The 20973-nt window shown below is 42.7% G+C and overlaps 1 protein-coding gene across 9 annotated transcripts in view; it reads right to left on the bottom strand.

Moving 5' to 3' along the window:
• Positions 1–1838: 1838 nt before the first annotated feature.
• The window catches only part of TFDP1 (transcription factor Dp-1), a 32514-nt gene continuing 13379 nt past the window's right edge, over positions 1839–20973 (bottom strand). For 5 of the 9 annotated variants that reach the window (XM_083610862.1, XM_083610861.1, XM_083610859.1 and 2 more), the window contains exons 4-12: positions 18429–18535; positions 17267–17388; positions 15881–16046; positions 15450–15596; positions 8954–9022; positions 7668–7819; positions 6453–6619; positions 5328–5409; positions 1839–3109 (exon numbers count right to left, since the gene is read on the bottom strand). In XM_083610862.1, coding sequence (XP_083466988.1) covers positions 2959–3109; positions 5328–5409; positions 6453–6619; positions 7668–7819; positions 8954–9022; positions 15450–15596; positions 15881–16046; positions 17267–17388; positions 18429–18535 — 1163 coding nt within the window. In that variant the 3' untranslated portion in view covers positions 1839–2958. The remainder of the gene's footprint in view (positions 3110–5327; positions 5410–6452; positions 6620–7667; positions 7820–8953; positions 9023–15449; positions 15597–15880; positions 16047–17266; positions 17389–18428; positions 18536–20973) is intronic. The other 4 variants (XM_083610865.1, XM_083610864.1, XM_083610867.1 and 1 more) reach the window with 1 other exon arrangement.

Raw genomic sequence — 20973 nt, 5'->3', positions numbered from 1 at the left:
GACACACAATGTGGGGTTTTTGAGTTTAAAATTTGAAAACAGGGGAAAGTCCCATTGCAAATTGCATCATAACACCAGTGCTATTTTCTAGAACTCCCTGGTTCTCTTAAAATGGCAATGGTACCTTACTTGAAAGGTGCTGGAATTGAGTTCCGGCTGAAAAAAAAGCCATGCATAACACATATTTGATCTGTCATGGAGTAGAGGAGAAAAAAAAGCTGCTGTTGGAACATGAATCTAAAGCCACCGGTGGGCTTGCAGAACAAGTGGTATGGGCTCTTGGGATCTTTTAGTAGTTTATGTTTTAGTTTTATTTTGAAGGTGGCCAGTCCATCAATAGAATCCTATTAGGAGCTGAAGAGCGGATGGCTCCTTAGCGTATTTTAAAAGCTGCATCTGGTGCAGTGCTTTTGAGCACAAAAAAGTTAATTAGAACATGAAACTATCTTTTGCACTAAGAAAAGCTTCTACAAACTTGCAACAGTAAACATTCTAGTTTTATAATTTATATTAAAACCAATACTAAATTGCACACTGTGAGCCAGAAGGTTCACAGTGGAAGTCTCTCTTAATAATGATTAGTGGCCTTAAGCAAGGTCACAGCTTACAAACTCTAATAGTGATGTGGGTCTACACTGTCTGACTGTCTCTGCCTGTGCATGCTTCGACAAGCAAGCTAGCCTATTACATCTGCAACAACAGGCCTAATGGTGAGCTACGTTACCAGGGTGATGTTTGCGACCGCCAATTTTTGTAATTTTAAGCACTGTATGCCACTGATTATTTTGATTAGTGTTTCATTACATCGACATTTTCGCTCTTTTAAATTGTGGTTGTTGTTTTTTTATAAAAAAAAGATGCCTCAAACTGCAAAGGTGTTTTAAATAAACAAAAGGAATTAATGAAAAAAATAACCCTGTGCAGATGGAAAGCATATCCTTGCAAACATTGGAGGGCTGACTCTGTTAGTGACTCTAGTTGCTGCAATCCCACCCCCACCAAAACTCCAGAGGTTAAAAGACCCAGAGTAGTGGCAGGTGAGAAAGAGAAAAGAGTGAAAATCTATTCCAACAGAAGTGCACTGAATTCCTAGGCATGGGAATCACCAGGAAGCTTAGAATAGATATACAAGTACAGTTGTACCTTGGTTTTCAAACGCCTTGGGAGTCGAACATTTTGGCTCCCGAACAATCGAAAACCGGAAGTGATTGTTCCGGTTTTCGAATGTTCTTTGGAACCCGAACATCCGACATGACTTCCGTGCACCCGCGCCTTGGTTCCCAAACAGCTGCAGGAGCTTTCGGAAGCCATGCCTTGGTTCCCAAATGTTTTGGAAGTCGAACAGACTTCCGGAATGGATTCCGTTCAATTTCCAAGGTACCACTGTACCTCCTCCCTTTACAAAAGCCAAGCAGGAGAGAGCAATCTCAGTGAGGATATGGTACTGAGAGGCACCACAAGAATACACAATTTTTATCAAATCAGATGCATCAGAATAAATACTATTCTAACTAACCATTTTAAAAAATGGCAATTTTTTTATTTACTGATGAAAACAGAAGCCAACACATTTTACTAAAGCTCCCTTTTATTTCAGGCATATCTCAATCATTTATCCACTTATACATTTCTATGATCGGAGGCACTATCCTAGGGATTAATTGCTTGTGAATGCAGTGCTGTTAAAGTCTGTCTCACAATTTATGTAGAGATATAAATACCTACCTACTTACCCATTTAAAGAGCTCTGAAACTCTTCCAAACTGAAGAACTATATCACAAGTCAAAACACAACAAAGCAGAAGGTGAAAATAATCTTGATTAGAGAAACAAAGAACTTGTTAAAAATGCCCACGCGCTTTTTATTAATAAAAACTAATAGTGCCACAATTAAACAAGTAAAACAAACTGCTTATATTCCATAAAATATTACAGAAAAGTTTATTTGTGTTTCAATAAAAAGACTACTGTCTTAGAACAGGCAGCTGACAGTATTTGTGCAGTTAATTCTTTGTGAATAAATTTTAAAAGACTACCACCTGCCCTGAAATTTCTTTTATAAAAAAATGAAGTATTAAAAGTGATTGACAAATTTTGAGTTAAACATAAAACATTCTCTATATTTAATTTCAACTTTATAATAGATTACTGGAAGATGTTTAAGAAACAAATATAAACATTTGTTTCAGTACATGTCTTTTATATGATAGACTTATAGGTATGTAAACAACTATATAACAAATTGTTTTCAAAATCTGCCTGTAAGAAATCAGGCAAATTTTTATCATAAGCAAAACTCATCCCAAACCTTCAAGACATTTACACAGCTGTGCCAGCTTGGCAGTAAACATTTGCCAAAAATTGTATTTCATATGTCCTAACATTCAGCAAACACAATATATAAATTTGATGGAATTACAATGATCAGAATAATTTTTAAAAGGGAAATAAATTCACACAATTTCCGCAAACTAACATTTAAAAAGAGGCTCTTTTGTTTGTTTCTTTGGACTCTGCATGATCAGCAAAATATAACATTTGTTTGCTATGCTTCAGTACGAAGTGTCAACTAAATGCACTCTAAATAAAATGCCATTCAGTGTATGCATTTTTGACAGGTGGACAGATTTTATTTTCCATTAAATGTGGCTACATTTTCAAACTTAGCAACAACACTTAGGGGCAAAATGCATTTTCCTTCAAGTTAAAAATTCTAAGCAAAGAGTAAATAAAGGTTCTGCATTAACACACTGGTATCAACACACACATCCTCACCACATGTAAAAAAATCTACATAAAACAAACAATTCTTTTTACTTTACTGGAGGAGCATTTTCTAAATTCAGGACTCTTACCAGTATCTCCTTGATGGGGCAATTTTATGACAATTCTCTTCCTAGAATTATTCCTGAAGCTTGCTGAATTTTAACATTTAAAAAAGTCTACACGCAAAAAATATCAGTCGTCATCGTCATTTTCATTAAAGTCCTCGTCATCGTCATCGTCATCATCTCCAACATAAGACACTGGTGTCTCTACTCTAGAGCCGCTGTATTGAGATCCATTGGAACTTGTAGCTAACATTCCATCCCCTCCATTTGAGTAGTCACTGAAACAAAAGCAAATTAGGATCAATACTTTTAACTGGTTTTCCATTAATGCATTAAGTTTTTACAACACAACTATGCAGGAGGAAGGGTGAGAAAAGGAATGTGCCTAAAAAATTTTTTTAACTGAAGTTATGCAAGGTTGCTACTGGACCGCAGGGACTTTGCTCGTATCTTTGGCTCAGGATGCCAGGATCAATTGCTGTGCCTTCCTGGACACAATGGCAAAAGAAAAGAAAAAACCTTCGTGGGTATGAATTGGGACCAACTTCTCAACACTTCCCTATGGCTGCTCTACACCATTATCGCCCTTTGGGCTTTAACTCCTTCAAAATGCCTATTAGGGAAACTATTAAAGGTAAAGGGACCCCCGACCATTAGGTCCAGTCGTGGCCGACTCTGGGATTGCGGTGCTCATCTCGCTTTATTGGCCGAGGGAGCCGGCGTACAGCTTCCGGTCAGGTGGCCAGCATGACTAAGCCACTTCTGGCGAACCAGAGCAGCTCACGGAAACGCCGTTTACCTTCCCACCAGAGCGGTACCTATTTATCTACTTGCACTTTGATGTGCTTTCGAACTGCTAGGTTGGCAGGAGCTGGGACCGAACAACGGGAGCTCACCCCATCACAGGGATTTGAACTGCCGACCATCTGATTGGCAAGTCCTAGGCTCTGTGGTTTAACCCACAGCGCCACCTGCGTCCCGTAGCGAAACTATTAGGCAAAACAAAAAGCGAAATGTGCACTTTGATGAAAGAAGCACTTTCCTTAGGAAGTCTCAGCAGCTGCTGTTAAGATTTTATCTGGCTAACAACAAAATCCAACCCACCAGAATCCATCACCCGCTACCAAGCAAGCCTCCCACATCAAGGACATCGGCTGGTTGCATTTTTATTGGGTAACATGTTTTCTGGCTGATCCACACCCGCGCACAGGTCACTAGACCTCTTACAAAAACCCTGTTCCTCTATGGTAAAAGCTTGGGTTGCAGCTTCATATAAGCAATTATCAACCTGCACTGCAGGCTCTAAGTTGGTTTAAAAATTCTGGGGAGGGAGATATTGGGGAGAATACAGGTGGTGATATTTGGAATGTACTGTATTGGCCTGAATATAAGCCTCACCCCCCCAAAAAAAATTCCAACCATGAAAAGTTAAAGTGCGGCTTAAATTCACGACCTTAAAAAAATGGCTTTTACGGTATCGCAGCTGAAACAGACATACGGTAAAACGGAACGGGTGTGAGTGCCTGTGGAATTTTAAGGGAGTGGTTTATATTCGGATATTGTCTTTTTTTCTTTTCCCCCCCTCGAATTTTAAAGGTGTGGCTTATATTCGGGTGAGGCTTATGTTCGGTCCAATACAGTAATATGCTCTATTTGGCAATAAAGTCGATTTTGGTCCATATCAAGGAAACCACACTTTTAAGCTGTATCATACGTGGTATAAGGACCGCAGGGCAAATGTCACAGGCCTCTCACGTTGACAAAGCTGTGGTGCTAGGGGAACATACTTCTACCTCTGGTGAAAGCATTTGTAGGTATATACATTTTTGGTCCCTGGTTTTTAATGGAACTAAGCAGTCAACTTAATTACACCCTCTTCTTGCTCTCCTATTTTTGGGCATGACAATAAGATGATTATATTAAAAGATTTCGTTATATATTTTATTGGCTACTGCAGGCATAGGCAAACTCAGCCCTCCAGATGTTTTGGGACTACAACGCCCATCATCCCTAACTAACAGGACCAGTGGTCAGGGATGATGGGAATTGTAGTCTCAAAAATATCTGGAGGGCCGAGTTTGCCTATGCCTGGGCTACTGCACGCTTGCCCACCATACAGAAATTGGAATATTGCCGTTTCGGAAGAAGTTACACACCATCTTTGAACTTTGCAAAGCACAGCCACATCGGATACCTTCTATCCAGTCAAGCGGGATTTTATTTTGTATACAAATGAACACCACTTACAACAACTTACACCAGCTTCCCAGGAAATCTGGACTTTTGAGTTAACTTTTGTTTAGTTATGTGAATGTGAACTGTTAATATATGTGATTTCTGCCACCTTTCATCCCTATGGTTTCTTTTTGTTTTTCCCTATATCGCCGTATGTAATACAGTTTTGCTCTGCCTTAAAATCAATGGGGTGGGTTCTAAAAATGACGGTGCTTGCCATTTGCCAGGTTTATCAGTATTTAAAGAGAAATCCCATCTAACCTGTTTGAAAATCTTGTCCCATTTGAAGCTGAACCTGATGAGGATGAGACATACACACTGCTTATTGATCCCTGAGCCATTTCTGTAAAGGAAGAAAGCATTATGAATTCTGCAGCATTGATTCTGTACCAAACACAAATCTAATCCAAATATTTTTTACATGTAGTGAAATTTTGTACAAAGTGCCCATTACAATTTTTTTTAAAAAAAGGAAAAAAAAGAAGTTACACGGCCTATTAAAGTTCCCACTAAAATATAAGAGCACTGAATAATCTCTGAAGTGCATACAAAGCAGAAGAAAAATGGGGGCGGGGGAATAAGTTTGGGTGTACAAAGCCTAATTCTCTAAAGGGATTCCACAGCATACAAAATTAAGTGTATCATTAAAACACCCCATTGTATTTTAGTAAATAAAACCAATTCTACAGAACAGCAGAGGCAAGGATGAATATGACAGCTTACTTTTCCTATGAAAATATTGATCATTCATAACTGCTACATTTAAAAGTATGGGAAAACGTGCTAAAACAAAATCAGACTTGGTTCAAATTTGTTCTAATAGCTGACAAGTACATATTTATCAAGCCAGCCATTGCTTTTCGTTCTGCATGATCAATGGAGGCCAGCAGTGGAGAACGAAACAGCCATATAGTGTTGTGGCTGCCAGAGCTCTCCTAGAATGCACTCCAATCCAGTTAACAATTATTTCAAGGACAGCCTTGTTAATTCTGATGTTCTGCTGTTCTTTTTGACACCAACTGAGGATAGCACCATAGCACTTTACAAACAGTTCCTTTCTGCAATGATGTCTAGGATTGGCCTGGCACCTAAAATTTCACAATCAACTGCTTGATAATCCACCTCTATGTTGGTGAAGCTAACTCCACATTGATTTGGAAGTTACTGCACTATTAGAACTTTTACTTCCATCATTTGGAGCAGGGAAGTTCTTAAGAACTTTTCACTCAGAAAATGCTTTGCTTAGACAACTGTACTGATAAAAGGCTTTGCAAACTACTTGTATCCTATAGCGCTGCATATTGCAGTTGTGTCAAGTTCCAATGACAGTTTGGTTTCTTTTCCATGCACGTTTTAAATATAAGGAAATCTTTCACAGAACCTTACCTGTCACATATGGTTCAAGAGCTTTAGGAACCAAGCTCCTTGCATTTTTTAGGTCCTCTGCTGAGCAACTTCCAGATTCTAGCCCAAAAGCCATTCCCATGCGCTTTAACACTTCTATATCATCGTGTATTTCAAATGCATTGTCAAAATTAAATAGATATTCAAACCTACAGAAAATGGGTAGAAACTGGTCAAAAAACTATGCACATAGGGTTATAAAATTTTCTTCCAAGTGTATCTTCTACTAATACGCAACTTTTAAAAGATACAGCACATTTTGATGCTGTTATACAATTCCAACACTATCAGGAAGCAGCAGTCTCAAATATTTCAATATTTCATATATTAGTAAGATACCATATTTTTCGCTCCATAGGGAGCACCTGACCATAGGGCACACCTAGTTTTCAGAGGGAGAAATCAAGGGAAAAAATATGACCCCCCACCAAGCTCTGGGAGCAGCGGACAGGCTGCGCACAGCCTGTCTGCTTCTCCCAGACCTTCTCCCTGCTTTTGCGGGAGGTGGGGGAATCCCACAGGAGCCGCACGCCCAATCTCCTGAACTGAACCTCCTGTTTTAACCTCTGTGCTGCTTTAATGGGCTTACTTTATTGTACATTTTTAACTGCGAGTTTTTATTTTAACATTTTGAATGAACTGTTTTAGTGTGGATTTTCATTACGTGCATTTGTATTTTTTCTATTGGTTTTTATACATGTAAGCCACTTCGAAACCACTTAGGCAATTAGGTGGTATATAAATAGAAAATAATAAAACCAGAATTTGCAACCCCAACTTTGTCAGTATTTAAGAGATTAGTCCATTTTCCTGCATAAATTTCAAGCTAGCTCCATGAACATGTGCAGCGGGTTGCAGCTTTGCTCTCCCCTTGCAAGAACATGAGCAATGAAACTATGTTCCCTGGCTTACTGTCTTATGATCGAATTGGGGGTCCTGGTTTGTTTTGCTTCAAATAAACCACAACATGAAGGGCAAGATTTCTTCTTTGCTTACCGGACATTGGTTTGAGCAAAACAAACCATGTTCCCCAGTTCATATATAATGCTAAGACAAGTACCATGGCTTGTTGCTCCCATGCTTACTAGAGGGAGGAGAAAAGCACGAGCCAATCGCTTATTATAGTTTATCATGCAAATGCAGCCAGTGTATTCGCAAGGACAGAAGAATACACCCGTTTCCCTACTAGCAACCTACTTGTCATTAGAAATACTGCAGTCAATCACAGTCTTCTTGCTGGTGTTCACAATGATAAATGGCAAATGAATGACAGAATTAGAAGCTGGTGGTCTGTTTGCTTGCTGTTCTGCTTGACGATTTCGCTGAACAAGATTCTTGAAGGCAATTTGCTGTTAAGGGATTTAAATATAAACAACTTCATTTTCTTTAAGAATAGGAAAACAATTGTGAAGGCATGTTTGGCATTAATTCTTAAATAAGAATATTTAAGAATAATTAAACAAGTAACAATAGTATCTATAACCAAGCATTTCTGGATTAGGCACTCTAAAGTTTTGAGAAATGCCTCCTTTTTGGTTACTAGGTGGTATGTGTTTAAGTCTACACACACAAACAAACAAACAAACACACACACACACACACACACACCCCCAAGTGGAAGGTTTTCCTCCAGCTCCAAAACAGAGTCCAGAACATGGGAAAAAATCTAACTTCTACAAAGTGAATAAACTCTGCACAAACTTTTTAAACATAAGATCATCCGTAAAATAGAAGTAAAATAAGATGAGGAAAGACAGTGGGGGGTTAGGGAAGAGAAAAATCTGCCTAATCAGGTAGGGTTGACCAGGAAGCTGAAGAAAAGCCTATTCCCTTGGTGCCATTTCATATATGCAGATACTGCCTGGTTACCAAGAGGAAGTACTTTCCAGAAGTAAAAAGGCTGCTGTTCTTGAAACCCCAGAAAAATGCAACGAAGACTGTCTAATAAACACCCCTGAGGTTGTTCCAGTTAATTATTTTTATTCTATTATTTAATTCTACTCTATCTTTTAGGGCAGGCCTAAAATAAAAATAGGAGACACAAAGCATACAGGACAGAATCAGATGAAGTTGCATATAGGTGCCTACAATAATCAAGAACGAAAATTGTGTAATGCCTTATTGCTAAAGTGAATTAAAACCATTGGGAGGAAATCATTTTGCCTTGCCAGATGGAAAAATCTCCCCTCTCCAATCCCCATGCACTGTTCTGGGGAGTTCTCCCAACCCTCCAGAGTTGATCTGAGGCAGATAAAAAAAAAGGGGGGGAGCACCTTTGCAGTAGCAGGAGCCCTTGCCCTGGCTTCTGCTAGCCCACCTGCTTAGTTGACTTGTCCAGCCCATTCTCCTGTTATTACCAGTCATGTCATTTACTTATGTAGGATAAAGTTCTTCAGGGGGAAACCGGCTCATCTTAATGCATTAGACAATTGATAAATAAATATAAAGTGATTTGGTAAGGCAAACAACTGTTCCAAAAATACCTGAAGTATTAGCTCTTGTAGTTGTGACTGTTTTTGCTTTATTCTTTCAAGTCTTCTTTGTCGCTCCACCTTAAGAAAAGAAACTTTGTTAGTTTTAGAGAGGAGCTGGGTGAGTTTGAGAAGGAACCATAGATACATATTGCTCTGTATGTGGGGTAAAATCCAAGTGTCAGGGAACTGTCATCTGAGACGAAGGAGGTGAAAGGGCTCATGGAGGGTGAGAGAGACCACTCAGCGGAGGAGGGGACCAGCAGGGGGAGAAGTGGAGTTCCAAGGGAAAGTGAGTCAGAGGGAGAGCTCAGAGATACTTCTAGCGAGAACAGTGGGGGGGTTTCAGGACCTCCCCTAGGAACACCCACTCCTCGGCGGAAACTGTCACGCCGAGAGTCCAGAAGACGTGTTTCCGTTAAGGAGCTTTTATGCTGGAAGAAGTTCCGTAAACGCCCACTGTCCGATTCAACGAGCGATTGATGGAGCCACGCTTAAGGAGCTCCATCACAGACAGAGGTTTGGGAACTTAGCCAAACTCTGAGGGATCAGGATTTTACGCACAAGCAGCTCATCATCCCATCACAGCAATCGGACAGTCCCTGAAAGCAGCTTGTGCAGAGAGGCATCATGAGTGACCCAGCCGGAGCCGGAGGAGCAGGAGGAGCTGGAGGAGGTCCAACTCTGGAAGAAAGGTACAGAATGTTGGAACTCCAGCTAGCAATGCAAACGGCGAGGCTAGAAGAAAGGAGGGCGCAGGATGCAGAAAAGGCAAAAGGCGCTACACTAGCAAGAAAGATGCCAGGAATGGTGCAGAAGTTTGGGGGGGACCCCAGGAACTACCAAGCCTTTAGGACAGAGATGCAGTATGCTCTTGAACTGCAGTTTAATGACTTTCCCGATGAGGCGTCGCGAGTGGCGTTTGTGATTGGCCATCTCGAAGGAGGGGCGAGAGACTGGGTCAGGCCCCTGATGGCAGGGAATAGTGACATGCTGAAGGACGCGAGGAAGTTTTTTCGCGCCATGGATTTGATGTTTTCCAGCGAGATTGAACAGGGACTGGTACGCAGACAATTGATGGCTTGCAAACAGGGGAGCCGATCGGTTCGTGAGTACTGGACTGAGTTTACAATGTTGATACATAGATTGGGGTGGGACCTATCGGCGGAACCCATTCAAATGCTATTTGAAGAGGGGCTTTCTTCGGCGGTGAAAGACGAACTTTCCCGGGCGCCCAGGGCGGAGTCTATGGACCAGCTGACCAAATCAGCGCTGACCATTGGAGCGCGCCAGGAGGCAAGAGCCTTGGAGAAGCGGGAGGGGAAAGGAGAGCGTTGGAGGGATTTCCGCATTCCAGAGATTCCAGAGCCAAGTTTCCCGCCCGGAGAGCCGATGGAAGTTGGAACAGCGCGCGCGCGCGCAGTTTCAAATCCCAGTGAAGGGAGGAAGAAGGAGGGAAAGAGCGCCAAGAAATGTTACCTCTGCCAGCAGCCAGGTCACTTTGCCAGAGTCTGCCCGCAAAGAAAGGAATGGCAAGGGATGGCAGGGGCTGTTGGGGGGAAGGAGGAGGAAGTCCAGGAGCCAGTAAAAGCCAACGCCTGTCTGCCTCTGTCAGGGCACTGCAGACAGGCCAAGGAGCAGTAAAAGTGCCCACTCCGGAACCTCCAAGACCAGCCCTAGTAATAGAGGTGTTGCTAGAGCTGGCAAACGGATACCCACTAAAGACCAAGGCGCTGTTAGACTCAGGCAGCTCCTGTAATTTTATGAGCAAGGAGTTTGCAGCGGAACACCAGATACAGACAATCCCTTTAAGCAACCCCCTGCAGGTCACCACGATCGATGGGAGGGAGCTGTTGGGGGGAGAAGTTAGCCTACAGACCGTCCCAATGGTTATGAGGGTGGCAAGGCACACCGAAAGGATAGCGTTCAATGTAGCCACCCTGGGAGGGGCGCCAGTCATTTTGGGAATGAGCTGGCTAGCGTTGCATGACCCGCTAGTGGGCTGGCATCAGAGAGTGGTGTCCTTTGGGTCAGGACATTGCCTGGAACACTGCAAAGAGGGAAAGGTGCCAGAAGGGGCAAAAGCCTCCATAGCAGGGACGGAAGTGGCGAACAAAGGGAAGGTGCCCAAACAATACGCTGACCTGAGCAAGGTCTTCAGCGAAAGGGAAGCAGATAAACTACCACCGCATAGAGACTTTGACTGCCAGATTAACCTGGTCCCTGGGGCCCAGCTACCCGTGGGCAAGCTGTACGCCATGTCAGACAGGGAAATGCAGGAGTTGAGGGAGTTTATTGACAAAAACCTGAAGAGAGGTTTCATCAGAGAGTCCAGAGCGGTGGGGGGCAGTCCAGTGTTTTTTGTGGACAAAAAAAACACGGATAAACCGAGATTGGTCGTGGACTACCGGGCCCTGAATGCCGTGTCAGAACCAGTGACTTTCCCCATGCCCAGGATTGATGACATTTTGACCAGGGTGAGGAAGGGAAAGATATTCACGAAACTGGACTTGAGAGGAGCGTACAACCTGATACGAATAAAGAAGGGGGATGAATGGAAGACAACGATGTTCACCCCCCTAGGGGCTTTCGAATATCGCGTTATGCCATTCGGATTGCAATCAGGCTCCGCCTGTTTTCAATCGCTCATGAACCATGTACTGGGACCTTTGCTCTACAAGAATTGCGTGGCATTCCTCGATGACGTGCTGATATATTCGGAGAATGAGGAGCAGCATGTGAAGGATGTCAGGGAAGTGCTGAGCCAGCTGCAAGCAAACCAGTTGTGGGTGAAATTGGAGAAGTGTCAGTTCCACACCAAGGAGGTGGAATTCCTGGGGTACCGCTTATCAGACAAGGGATTAGCCATGGATCCAGGCAAGGTCCAGGCGGTGCTGGAATGGAAGACACCGAAAACCAAAAAAGATGTGCAAAGGTTCTTAGGGTTTGGGAACTTTTACCGTAAATTCATCAAGAACTTTGCCCACTTAACGGCTCCCATCACGGACTGTCTAAGCAGCAAGAAGAAATTCGTTTGGACGGCAGAGGCGGAGCACGCTTTTGAGGAATTGAAAAAGGCATTCGCTTCGGAAGAACAGCTCCTGCATGTGGATTTACAAAAACCCATGAGAGTGGAAACTGATGCCTCAGACCGGGCGGTGGGGGCAGTGCTGCTTCAGCCAGGGAGCAATAAGTCGGAATGGAGACCGTGTGCCTTCTTTTCGCGTAAGCTGAACAAATCCGAGAGGAACTACACGGTATATGACCGAGAACTACTCGCCATTCACGAAGCGTTCCGGAGATGGAGACACTTACTAATTGGCGCACAGCATAAGGTGCAAGTGTGTACGGACCACAAGAATTTGGAGTATTGGAGAACAGCACGAGTGCTCAACCAACGACAAGTGAGATGGGCCCAGGAGTTCTCCAAATTCCATTTTGAAATCTGCTACGTGCCAGGTCCAGAAAACATCAGAGCGGACGCTCTCTCTCGCAAACCTGAATATTTGGAGGGGGAGGGAGCGCCAGAAGAGAGACATATTATCCCAGAGGACCACTGGGTGTGTGGTGCGGCCTGGGTGGGGCAAAGAGAACTGGTAGAGGGGACGGTCAATGATGAGTACGCCCAGGATAAGCTCAGAGGTTTAAGGAGAGAGGGAGAAGACCCCGGAGGTTTTGAAGAAAGAAACGGGGCATTGTATTACAAAGGGGCACTATATATACCCGAAGGGGAATTGAGGGGGAGAGTACTCAAACAGTTGCACGACAATCCCACAGCGGGGCATTTTGGGCAACACAAGACCATGTGGTTGGTGACCAGGGAGTTTTGGTGGCCCAAGGTGAGGGAGGATGTACGGGAGTATGTGAGAAGGTGTGACCAATGCCAGAGAGCCAAAGGAGAAAGGCGGGCACCAGCGGGTTTATTAGAACCGTTACCCACACCAGAAAGACCGTGGGAGGCGGTGTCGATAGATTTTATGACTGATCTGCCCAAATCCCAGGGGAAAACCGCCATACTAGTCGTAGTAGACCAGTTAACTAAGATGGGTCACTTTGTAGCTTGCTCACATGCAGTCACGGCGGAAGAGACAGCGAAATTGTTTGTAGAACATATTTTTAGGCTGCATGGCGCCCCCTTGAGGCTGGTGTCCGACAGAGGGAAACAGTTCACGTCCAGATTCTGGAGGAAGCTTATGAGCTTGTTGCACGTAGAGGTCAACTTTTCGACTGCCAGGCACCCTGAGACCAATGGGCAGGCGGAGAGGGCAAACGGTATCCTTCAACAATACCTGAGGTGCTATGTCAATGACAGAGAAAACGATTGGGTCGAAAAGTTGGCACTAGCGGAATTTGCTTACAATAATGCAGAGAATGTGTCCACCGGGATGAGCCCATTTTTGGCTAATTATGGGTGCCACCCCAGGGCGTTTCCAGGGGAAGGAGGAGAGAGATGGAGTGTTCCGGCCGCTGAACTTTTTGTAGAAGAAATGGAAGCGATCCATCGTCAACTCCAACACCACTTAGAAAGGGCCAAAGAAGAATATAAGAGGCAGGCAGACAAGAGCAGAAGGGAAGGTGAAACAATTAGGGTGGGGAGTCGGGTCTGGCTATCAACCCAAGGGTTGCCGTACAAGGGGGGTTGCAAGAAATTGAGACCCAAAAGATTGGGACCATTTGAGGTCATCCAACAGATCAACCCAGTGGCTTTCAGACTCCGGTTACCGAACCACATGAAACTGCACCCAGTATTCCACAGGTCATTACTGTCACCATACCGGGGGGAAGGTGAAGGGGTATCCACACGGGGGCCAGCCATAGAAGAAAGGGAAAGCCGCAACTATGTGGCGGAAATCATCGACTCCAGGTGGAAGGGGAATCAGGTGGAGTATTTGGTCGCGTGGGAAGGGGAACCAGAGTCAGAAAACACCTGGGTGAAGGCAGAGGAGATCCATGACGAGGTCTTGATCGAAACGTTCCACCAAAGGTTCCCCAGGAAACCTCAGCCAGTAGCGAGGTTCCGAAGGGAGTACTTTGGCACCACCGACGATGAGGAGGAACTGGAGGGATTCAGGGAATCGGAGTTGGAAGGAGGTACCGACTCCGAGGAGGAGGAGTACTTGGAAACCGGGAACAGCAAAAGGTGGAGGGAAGTGTTCGAAACTTCGGAAGATGAGGGAGGTTCCTTCAGGGGTTTTGCTCCCTCGCCTCCCGCAGAGGAGGGGAGGGAAGGGGGTGAAGGGGGCCCTGGAGGGGAGGTGGATGTCAGGGAACTGTCATCTGAGACGAAGGAGGTGAAAGGGCTCATGGAGGGTGAGAGAGACCACTCAGCGGAGGAGGGGACCAGCAGGGGGAGAAGTGGAGTTCCAAGGGAAAGTGAGTCGGAGGGAGAGCTCAGAGATACTTCTAGCGAGAACAGTGGGGGGGTTTCAGGACCTCCCCTAGGAACACCCACTCCTCGGCGGAAACTGTCACGCCGAGAGTCCAGAAGACGTGTTTCCGTTAAGGAGCTTTTATGCTGGAAGAAGTTCCGTAAACGCCCACTGTCCGATTCAACGAGCGATTGATGGAGCCACGCTTAAGGAGCTCCATCACAGACAGAGGTTTGGGAACTTAGCCAAACTCTGAGGGATCAGGATTTTACGCACAAGCAGCTCATCATCCCATCACACCAAGGAACCAAGAAGTTCATTCTGTGAATCTAAGGGGGCTTTATACTTGGTTCTCAAAAAGCAGCACCCTATACATTTGAAACATAGGCAAGATTCCAAAGCAGTTCACAAGGCGGCATGAGAATCGGCTGTTTTAGATTTTTTTTTAATATCCAAGATTTCATATCTGCTGAAATGAATTCCAAACATCATTTGCTGTTCTTAAACAACAACGACAGTGTGGCAACAGCCATAAACCCTCTCTCTGCATACAAGAAAATCTTGAACACCCACCCAGATCTAACTACCATCAAATGATACATAAGCCTGTTCAGAGATTATTTAAAAGACAATCAAAATAATTCAACCAAAAATGTATCTGTTTCATACAGTGATGTCATTAATAGACTGAAGGGGTATTAAACAGAGGTGCTTATGGAATCTGACCCTATTAGATTCCAAGGTTCTACTTCACTGTAAATATTCCCTAAAGTGGAACTCAAATTTTCATTATTAGTTACAGTGTTCTGGAATATTTCCAGAACTTGGGAGGAATTGTCAACTGTCTACTCCCTCTGTCTTCCGCCAGCACTTGGGAGGCTCTTTACCTGCAGATTTATTTTTACTTATGAAATTTTGCAAATGCACAAGTAATGAAAGTTATGATTTTGAAAGCCACATGTGCAGAATGAATTTTTCCACCACTCCAAAATCTAGGTCTCCAACCAGAATGAAACGCTGTGTGGAACCGAAGGCATGCCACCATCTTGGAACGGAAGTGAGGGAATCTGTTCCTCCCGAGTAATCAGAAAACAAGATTAAAGAAATGCTGCAAATGAGAAAAGTACACCGCATTTTACCTCTAAATTCTGACATTCCTGAGCTGAATTAGTAGGTAGGCCAATCCATTTTATTTCTTTCTTCTCCTTGGAAATAATGTTCATGGCCATAAGGACATTTAAGGCATCATAGACACGTCGTCTAATATTCTTCTGATCATAAGCCTGCTGTTGAATTAAGAGTATTAGAACATCTCTGATTAAACTATTTTAAAGATTTTATCCAGTCATGGAACAGCTGAGGTAATATCACAACTTTGTCGGTTAACAGAGTAGAATTTCTAATCTTGAAAACAAGAACTTGAATTTTTCATAACGCACAATTACACACACTGGAATGATCCCTAAGAGAGAAAGCAAAAAGAAAGGGACTGTGTCTGCATGTAGGTATTTGTAGCATGCAGGAAATGGGTTTGTTGTCTCTACTAAATTCAGAACATGGATATATTTACCGATTCATTTGGTGAGATGTGTGCATCTGCGGTACTAAACTCTGCAACTAACTCATCTGCTACCTCATTGTATGAGGTCGTTCCTTTCCTCTGAACCTTCTCACAAACTTTCATAGAGAAGTGCCGCAAACCCTTGCCATTCTTCTCACCCTTTTTGTTGCGCTTCCTGTAAATACAGATACAATGAGTTACACACACACACAAATCCCCAAAACCAATGAGACGACTTTAGGGTGGGTTTCTTTTTTTAAGAGAACCGATACCCCAAATCACTTGTTTCATTAAACCTTGTGCAAAAGAAGGCTTCATCAATGATAAAATATGTTCTAATGGTGGCAGTGTTGGCCCACTGCCTTTAGGAATTTGTCTGCATAGAAGATTTACTTAGCCAAACCTTTATTAGGCATTACAAATAAAGGCCTTCATAAAATGTCCATATATAAAATTATAAAATATATGCAAAAACAGCCAAAAACTGAAGCAGAACGCCTCAAAACAGTATTTTTTAAGAAATGCAAAGGCACTGAAGAAATTGTTTTAATGAACGTAATTTGTTGGGTTTGGACACCCACGTCTGACCTAGACACACACAGTTAAAATATGAGGATAATAATAATAATAATAATAATAATAATAATAATAATAATACCCTGCCCATCTGGCTGGGTTTCCCCAGCCACTCTGGGTGGCTTACAACATATCTAAAAATATCAATCCTAAAAAACTTCCCTAAACAGGGCTGCCTTCAGATGTCTTCTAAAAGTCAGATAGTTGTTTATTTCCTTGACATCTAAGTGCGTGCCACAGGGAGGGTGCCACTACCGAGAAGGCCTTTTATGACAATAGGCATACACTCCCATTACACAAAACATTTTGGATTTGTTTATAACGTCATTCAAAGGAAACTCTATAGAAATACACACCATATCTACCTTCAGATACCAACCTTTATGTGAGGAAGAAATGAACTAAAGTTTAAGAGAACTGAATGCAATTATGTCCTTGAGTGGATGGAAAGGGCTTTGGTCCAGGGGAGGCTTCTGCTAGCAGGACAGGGAGTGAGGTGATTGTCACTAACCTCCCCCTCCCCTGTAGCTCCTTCCATCACCTCCCATGGTGTTATGAAGGGTCTTCCAAGTATCTGGATCACATGGGGAGTTGTCAGGGAAACTGGCAAAAACTTACCTCTTTCCCCGATTCTGCTAACATAAGCCTCCAGGGATATCACTGGATTCGGCCCAATATTTTTCAGCTATTAGCTAACTAGCTGGATATGAGGCCCAACTTTAGTTACCAAGAATAAAGCTTTTGGGGCATGCGTTTTCCTGTGAATATGTTGTAACGTTTTCCTGTGAATATGTTGTAACCTAACTAAATTTTACTCACCCAGCAGACCAAGGCGAAGAATCTGCAGTCTGGTTCTGCGGTACGAAGTGTGTGTTGGGTGTATGTGGACTTGATACCAGAATAGTATTGGGGGCTGAAGGTCTCTGAGGTGTACCAATAACCTACAGTTAATACAAAATGTCAGTTAATGCCACTCCTATTCAGATTACAGTGGTACCTCGGATTTCGAACATAATCCGTTCCGGAAGACCGTTCGACTTCTGAAATGTTTGAAAACCGAGGCGCAAAGGGCGGTCTGCAAATTCAATGGAGAAAACTGAAAAAAACTCAGCAGAAGCCATTTGACTTCCAAGGCACACTCGAAAACAGAAGCATTTACTTCCGGGTTTTCAGCGTTCAAAAACCGAAACGTTCGGCTTCTGAGACGTTCAAAAACTGAGGTAACACTTTAATTATATTAGCTTCCTTAGTATGGAAGCCATAATTTTATACTAGATACATTTTTAAAAGTCAAACCGCAATTTACATTTTTAGTGGATATTTTGCCCAAGCAGGAAACTCTTAAGTTGGAATCAAACTCTAACTTACATTACAGTGGTACCTCTGGTTACGTACTTAATTCGTTCCGGAGGTCCGTTCTTAACCTGAAACTGTTCTTAACCTGAAGCACCACTTTAGCTAATGGGGCCTCCTACTGCTGCCGCACTGCCGGAGGACGATTTCTATTCTCATCCTGAAGCAAAGTTCTTAACCCGAGGTACTATTTCTAGGTTAGCAGAGTCTGTAACCTGAAGTGTATGTAACCCAAGGTACCACTGTATATAGGCATGCTTCTGAAAGAACCTCATCTAATGGTGCTCTTCTCCATTGAAAGCTGCCAATTTAAGTGAACCCCATGGTTCCTATGTAGATCTCAAAAATTTCTAATGTACAACAGAGGTGGTGCTTTAGATGTTTCCAAATAAAACTCCCACCATCCCTCATCACTGGGTGCGTTAGCAGAGGCTGATAAAAGCTGCAGCACACCAACGTCTGTAGGGTCACAGTTTAGTCACCCCTGACGTAGAACAATCTTATGCATGTTTTCTAAGAATGCGTCCCAATGTTGGGGTTGACCCCAGCAAAGGATTAATGTGGCACCTCAAAATCTACAAGTTACATATCACAAATGAATCAGTAGGTTCCCCAACAGGCCTCTTACCATTTGTTGTGCAATGTTGACATTAGATTGTCCAAATGTTTTCGGTAGGAGTTGTTTTCCAAGTGTATTTACTGCGGAAGGGTGAACGGCTACTAATGAAACAACACCTAAAATACACAAATTGAAAAGTTACAAAATGGTAACAAATAACTGGCAACACAATTAGAATCTGACTAGGCAAACTAAAGAGGTCAGTCTAATATTTAACCTAATTCTGTTGCACACATCCAAGTTAAAATGCTTTTAAATATGTGAGACCGGGAGACATTCTTTACTTGAGCAAATGTTAGGATGAAGTCCTCGAGATAAACCATTGAGCTCAAACATAATAGCTCGATTTAATTCTCTGAAGACAGAGAAATCAACGTGCCAAGATTAGAATCCCTCACTATAATTTATCTGACATACTGACTTAAACTACTACCAGAAACATCTGCTTTGCTTGAAGATTAACTTCTAAATCAGGCTGGAGAATCTATGACCTTCGTGATATTTCTGAACTTCAACTCCCATCATCCTTTAGTAATGCCTTTCATTTTGTAGTTGTGTGATCTGTGCTCATACTGTATTGTGATGGCCATTAGCTATAAACCATAAAATCTACTGACTGAACTCCCATCATCCTTTTCCATGCCAACCGGAGGGTCATAGGTTCCCTACCAAGGTTCTGGATAAATCTTGACGGCCACAAGTCAGTATGAAGAAAGCTTCCACATCTCTTTACAATCACATCCATTTTTACTTGGAAACAGTCAGTGTGAAACATACACAGAACTGCAGCCTGTGTCTCCAAGCTGTCATGAAGACAGAAGTTTTTAAAAGTTCTATATGCATTTCTGTATAAATGCTGCCACCCTGTGGTACAAAATATTTTATAGAAGTAAAATTTTAGAATGGTAGAAAGTAAAGTGAAAACATATTCTATTCACTTGAATATTAGGATGGTGTATATTCAGCCAATTACCCACCCACCCTTCTAAAGAGTTAAATGCAGTGTTGTCTGAAATAATTCAGGAGGGATTTGATGACTAAAGGAAATAAGAAAATACCAATCAGTTTCTGGCAAGTAGCATTTGAGATTGGAAGAGATTTTTAACATTAACTATTCTAGTGTGCAACTTTTTAGAAGCGTGATCTTTATGAGACACCGGTATAGCCTAGTTGATTGTCTTTCTTTTGTCCAGATGGCATAATACGCCTTTTTTGAGAACTAGAAAATTGCAGCCGCAATCAAATCCTGATGAAATGTTTGTCATATAAGTCAATAAGTTGATTCAGGGAACTAAAGTAATAATAGTTGTTGTTGTTGTAATAATAATAATAATAATAATAATAATAATAATAATAATAATAGTTGTTGTTGTTATCACCGCCCATCTGGCTGGGTTTCCCCAGCCACTCTGGGCGGCTTTCAGCATATCTAAAAACATAATAAAAACATTAAACTTTAAAAACCTCCCGATACAGGGCTGCATTCAGATGTCTTCTAAAAGTTGTATAATTCTTTTATCTCCTTGACATCTGAAGGGAGGGCGTTCCAGAGGGAACTGAGCTCCAACACTCAGAAGGCCCTCTGCCTGGTTCACTGTAACTTCACTTCTCGCAGTGAGGGAACCAGCAGAAGACCCTCGGAGGAGGACCTGTGTCTGGGCTGAGTGATGGGGGTGGAGACGCTCCTTCAGGTATACTGGGGCAAAGCATTTTAGGGCTTTAAAAGTCAGCTCCAACACTCTGAATTGTGCTCGGAACGAAAGTGGAATGGTTCTGCTGAGAAATAACTGTATCAGCCTCAAACGTATTCTTACTCACATTTGGATGCCCTGTCCCATAAAAAATAATTTTATTAAAAATCTGGGATACAAACACATTAATTAGTAAATAAATTGAAGCTTTATTTGTTAAAACAGGGGTCACAACCTTTTTATAGGCCTATGGCACATTAGGATTTTTGAGTGGGTACTATCCCTTTCGGTCACTTCAATTAAAGACTTTAGACTCCAAAGCCTCACTTTCAGAGAGTACCGAGTAACACACTGTCTCTTTCATAAACAAGTATGAAACAGATATAGGTTGCCGCTATGGCTCCCCTCAAGCAACTCTATGTCACACAACATGGTCCTGCTCAGAAGCTGCACCCTTTGGGTCAAAGATAAACAGCTGCATAAATAAGGCCTTAGATGCATCCATGGGATTCAAAGATGTTGCTGATGAACTACATACCATTCTGGAATCTGAGTGAGGTACAATGTGACTGGCTGCTGTGGACACTCTTGATAGCTAAACACATAATAATCCAACAATGGAAGGAGAGATCCTCTCCCTAATCATACAATGGACCAAATAAACCAGCCACCCCCTATGAGAAGATGCCTTTTCCACAAGGGGAAAATGGAAAATTATTGGGCACACGGACTCCCTACACAAATTCATTTGTGTAACAGGCAATGGTTGATTACAGTATTGGCTGCCACTGATCATGTGCACTTTAAAAAAATTATTGTTGTTTATTGTATTGTTTTTGTATAAAGTATTTCTTTCAAAAATT

This window comes from Podarcis filfolensis (genome assembly GCF_964270895.1).
Source record: "Podarcis filfolensis genome assembly, chromosome: 4".
Classification (NCBI taxonomy): Eukaryota; Metazoa; Chordata; class Lepidosauria; order Squamata; family Lacertidae; genus Podarcis; species Podarcis filfolensis.
Note: the sequence above shows the minus strand (reverse complement) of the source record. Positions and strands in the feature narration are given on the sequence as shown.